At 32.2% G+C, this 5,567-nt stretch overlaps 1 protein-coding gene across 1 annotated transcript; it reads left to right on the forward strand.

The window, feature by feature from the left end:
- On the forward strand, positions 3,571-4,797 carry LOC110271439 (proteoglycan 4-like). The gene has a single exon (XM_021122362.1). It carries the CDS (start codon positions 3,571-3,573, stop codon positions 4,795-4,797), a length of 1,227 nt encoding a protein of 408 aa, XP_020978021.1.

Here is a 5,567-nt window from a genome sequence, read left to right on the forward strand (position 1 = left end):
TAATAATATCAAATATCTTTAATTAAAATTATTATTGATTCTAAATTTTTTTAAATTTACTAAAATATTCCTAATAACAAATATCTTTAGTTAAATTATTATTGACTCTAAATTTTTAAAATTTATTAAAATACCCCTAATATTAAATATGTTTAATTAAAATTAACACAAAATACGTATCTAAATTTTCAAAAATTTCATAATTTATAATTCGTCTCATAATCCATAATTGAACTTATATAAAATAAATCTCTAACGATTCTAACTACATATGTATTAAAAAGCTTTACTATTATCCAAATTAAAGTTACAAAGAAGTCTCAAAAGTTAACATTTACTAACAAACATATATGCACAACTCTTGTACAAGAACGCAAACAAATCAATAAAATGAAATCAATGTTACAATAGACAACCTCATACATAGAAAAATGAACACAATTATCGTGTAGATGTCTTTTCCTCCATTGGTTCCACATTTCTTGTGCAAGTTGATCCTTCCATCTACCTCAAGCATTGCTTGTCTCAATATGGTGGATCGTCCTCCCATATACTCTAAGCATATTTTGATCTATTATCTCATCAATAGGATCCACAACCATCACTCTTCTAATGTGATTATGTAAAAGGTAACATGCAGTTATAACTCTTCCTTGAGTTTTAATAGGATAAAATGACCTTTCCCTTAAAAGTTCCCATCTTGCTTTCAATACTCTAAATGCTCTTCAATGACATTTCTAACTTGTGAGTGTTTCATATTAAAAAGTTCTTGGGCTGTACTAGGTTGATTATGTGGATTAAAATCACTCAAATGATATTTTTTCTTTTATAAGGTGCCAAAAATCCTTCACAATTCATGTATCCAACATCACATAAGTAATAATGACCTAGTGTGACATACACAATTGAACAAAATTAATGAAAGATCAGATGGTTACTTTGATAACATACTAAAGTCTCAATAAAATATCTTGGGAAACACTAAACCAATTACAAAATAGTGCATCTCGCAATACCCTAGAATCTACAGCTGAACCCTCCCAACCCGCCAGTACGTAGATAAATTGCATATCGGGAGCAACTACTCCAAACACATTGGTTGTTATGTCACCTTTTCTGTTTCGATATCTAGGCTTATCAGCCTCAAGGACATTGACTTTGATATGAGTGCCATCTAAGGCTCCTAGGCAATCCTAAAATCCAAAAATAAAGATCAATTAACTCAATTATAAAGAACACCAACCATATGAGATTTAATAACATTAGCAAAATAAATTACCTTGAACCATTTTCATCATTCATCCATTCTATCCTGGCTAAATGGTTAAGGTTTCTTCAGTAAGAGATTATGACATCTAAAAATAGCAAGCAATACATCATTAAACCGCCTACTAATTGTTTCTTCAGATCTCACAAATTGTCGCTTTATTACTCTAATTTTGACGTCATGTGCTATAATATGTAAAAACATGGCAACCATTTCTTCCACACCCATATTCCTACTTGGTTCTAACCTTTCAAGCCTTTTAAGCATGTTACATAATGCATGAAAGGCACATCTATCCATTTTTGTATTTTCTATACATGTTAGATCACTAAAATAAATAATCCTATCAACACTAACATCTCTTATTACTTGCCTACTATAACTATCATTCCATTTTTTTTTCTTTTTTCTTAATTGCAATATAATCAAAACATAGTAAATCATCAACAACTTAACCATAAGATCATTCATTAATTCAAAATGTAAAATCAAGCAGGCAATAACTTTCATCTTCTGTTTGGAATCTATTCTGTAAAAAAATATTAAAATATTTAGCTAGAAGACTTAAATATTTATTTATTCTATATAAACTTTTTCTATCATTTAAAAAATAAAATTAATAGCCATACTTCAAACTTATTCGAAATATTTAGCTTATTGCATAAATCATAATTCAAAACTAAGCAATGAGATCAGACCATAGAGATATACATTCAGCACTTAACTTCCTTTTAATTTGATTTTTTAGAATTTTAATTTGACTTATTATTATGTTAAAATTTTTTATATTTTATTTTTCTGCCTTTATTAATTTGTAGTAAAAGCTAAAATGTCTGTCTAAGAACTATCTAATAAAGAAGAATGAAGGCAACCCTATCATCAAGTATTTCAATTTCATGAAGGGTTAATTTGTAATAAAAGTTAAAATGGTTCTGTCTAAGAACTATCTAAAGAAGAATGAAGGCAACCTTATCATCAAGTACTTCAATTTCATGAAGGGATAAAGACACACACTGTTTTGATAATTTATTTTGATAGATCAACTCCAGTATTTAGAATTTCAACCAAATACCTAATGCCAAACCAACATTACATATTTGTACTCATTAGTCATGACATAGCAAGTAATAACAATGGCAGAGAATAAGAAATGATACTTGCACTATTTTATTGTACACCTTAAGTGAACACCTTAAAGTAAATTTTTCTGCATTATCTCTCTTAACTTTCACTTTCAAATTTAAAAATGGAAGGTGTACACAAAATGTGTACACAAGAGTAATACATATAAAGTGGCTTTCAAATTTTTCTGCATTATCATAACTTGAATGAGTTAATACTCAAAATGGCCCCTGAAATTTGGAGACAGACTCAATTTGACCTCTAAAATTTTAATTGACTCAATCTGAACCTCCAAATTTGAATAAGTGACTCACATTAGCCCTTCTGTTAATCTCTATTAATGACACGCTTACCTGGAACGTTAAGTGACACGTGGGCTTGACAGGTGGCCTTATTAAACGACGTCATTTTCTCCTTCACGTAATCTCTCTTCAAACGACAGCGTTTTCTATTCTGAGGTTAAAATTCAACAATACCAATGATCAAACCACTCAAAACAGGAAAACTATTCTTCTTCTTCTTCATTCTCTCGCATGCACCATACTGTGGAAGATCAATATCACTGCTAGTGTACGGTGCCGACAAAGCTTGTCGCACGCGATCTCGTTTGCTAGCACGAGGAAGAAGAAGCTGCGCACCAAGCATTCTATGTTTGGGTTCAATGTTATGTTTTTTATCTTCTCTTGGTTGGGGTTTACAGGCCATTAATTTGTGCTCTATTTGATGTTCAAATGGATTGGGTCCATTGTGAAAGAAGATAGTTTTAGTTATTGATCCTCTTTTGTTAGGGTTTTTTTTTAAAGACTAATTATGATTAATGTTAACTGTGTTACAGAGAAGAAAGCACATCTAAATTAGTGAAGTCTACCACTTCTTTATGTACCAGTTTCTGTTTATAGATGATTACAATAGCTGAGCATTTTTTCTGAAAATATAAAATGAGAAATTCATGAATGAGTAAATAGATTATGCTTGTCAATGTGATAATGTGGAGCTATTAATTATGGATAACAAAAAAATGTGTAGCTGTTGTTACATGGATAAATTTTATATATGAATTTTTATATTTTCTGTTCTAAAAAAATATTGATTGGCATGTTAATGTAGAATCATCTGATGCATGATATAAAAGGCCTTGGATGTTGAAGTTAATTTGTTAATTGCTTGAATTATATTTGTAGATGGGTGATTTGATAACCATTGTCTATCATCACGGAGGCAGCTTTGTTACAAAGAATGATGGCAGTGTAGTTTACGAAACGGACAATACAGATGAATTAACTGGACTAGATGAAGATAGATTGGATGTATTTTTACTGAGGGATTACTACAAGGAGCTTGGTTATTCTGACATTGTTGAATGTTGGTGGCTTATTCCTGGGAGACCTTTAAAGAATGGACTGAGAGCACTTTCACATGATAAGGAATTGTTAGAGATGTGCTATCTTGCAAGAATGAATCAAGGAAAAGTCTACTTATATTTTGAGCATGGAGTTTTCCAACCTAATGATAATGAAGTACCTGAGTTAATAGAGTTTACTCCTATTGCTCCTGAAGTAGACAAGGATGCACCTATCACCATACCAAATCCAACAGGAAGCTCAAATGATGTCTCAACTACAAAGTCCAATGAAGAACCAGCAGTCCAGACCAAACCTAAAGTATTAGTCCAGGACCAAGAAGATCCACCAGTCCAGACCCAACCCGAGTCACCAACCCAGGCCCAACCCAAATCACTAACCCAGGCCCAACCTAATCCACCAGCCAAGCACAACTTATCTAAACCCAAGCCCACCTCAACCAAATCCACCACCACCAACATCAAATCCAAACCCAAGGCCAAATCCAAACCCAAACCCAAACTCACTCCATCCAACACTACCAAGACCAACCACGCATCATCTAAATCTGCAAGAAAACCCAAACCCAAGAACAAACCCTCATCATCTAAAGTCACAATCACTAAGCCTACAAACAAGCCTCAACCCAAATCCACTTTAGTGAATTATGCCAAAACCAAACCTATTACCAGATCATCTGCTAGATCAGCAAGTAAAATAGTGAAAAGTCAGGATGGTGGAGACCGAACCAGTAGTAGTAGTGACTCATATAATTCTGTAGAAGACAGCCTATATAGGCTAGACCCATTTGAAAGCTCAACTGACTCTGATATTGATGGTGGAATTTCTGAAGCAAAGAAGAGGGATTTGAAGTTCAAGCATGCACCGGGGTTTGCTTGGAAAAAAGGGAAAGAAAAAGTGTTAGTGGAAGATGATAAAATTGTAGTAGAGAATTCTAATGAGGAGGTGGACTGGTTACAAGTGTTAGGGAAGAACCATGGTTCACATTATGATGCGGCTTTATACAACTTGTTTACAAATTTAATTTATTTTAATTATATACTGTAGAGTACTTAAGAGTTTTAATTACACTATTATTTTTGACTTGTTTTAATTAAGAGTTTGATATTAATATATACTATTATATTCAAAATTAAACATGACTTATTAACATATCATAAGGACCTGCTCTCCCTCTAGGAAATACTTATACATACTTGTTTGAAAGCATTTATGTTATTTAAATTTTTTATATATCATTTAAACATATATAAATTAGAGTTGAATCATTTAGAAGAGTTGAATAATTTGTTTCCGACATATTTAAATAAACATGCGAGAAATTAGTGGAGAGTTATGAGTACTGGCACTTAGTATTGGAATTATGTACTATAGAGTACTTAAAGAGTACAAATTCAACTTGTTTCAATTTAAGATGTTTAGTTTTACTGTTAGCATTTTACTAATTACACACATTGTCATAGACCTGGAATACATAGAACACGCAATCTTTTATTTTATTGGGGTTCAATAATAGTTCATTAAAATTATTTCAAGGGTCAGTTTGAGTTCATTAAAATTATTTTAGGGCCAACATAGGGCACGAAAGTTAAATTGCTCTTACTATTTGGTTTAGGGGTTCATACCAGCTGTCAAGAAATTGTTGCCTACGGTTCACCACAGGTTTTGCGTATGGCATTTATGGAAGAATTTCAATAAACAATGGAAGAAGTTGGAGTTGAGAGGAATGTTGTGGGACTGTGCTAGGGAAACTACTCGCCACGGGTTTGAACAGAAGATGCTTAGACTAAAGAGGAGAAATGAAGAAGCATGGGCAT

Source organism: Arachis ipaensis, chromosome B04 (genome assembly GCF_000816755.2).
Source record: "Arachis ipaensis cultivar K30076 chromosome B04, Araip1.1, whole genome shotgun sequence".
Lineage (NCBI taxonomy): Eukaryota > Viridiplantae > Streptophyta > Magnoliopsida > Fabales > Fabaceae > Arachis > Arachis ipaensis.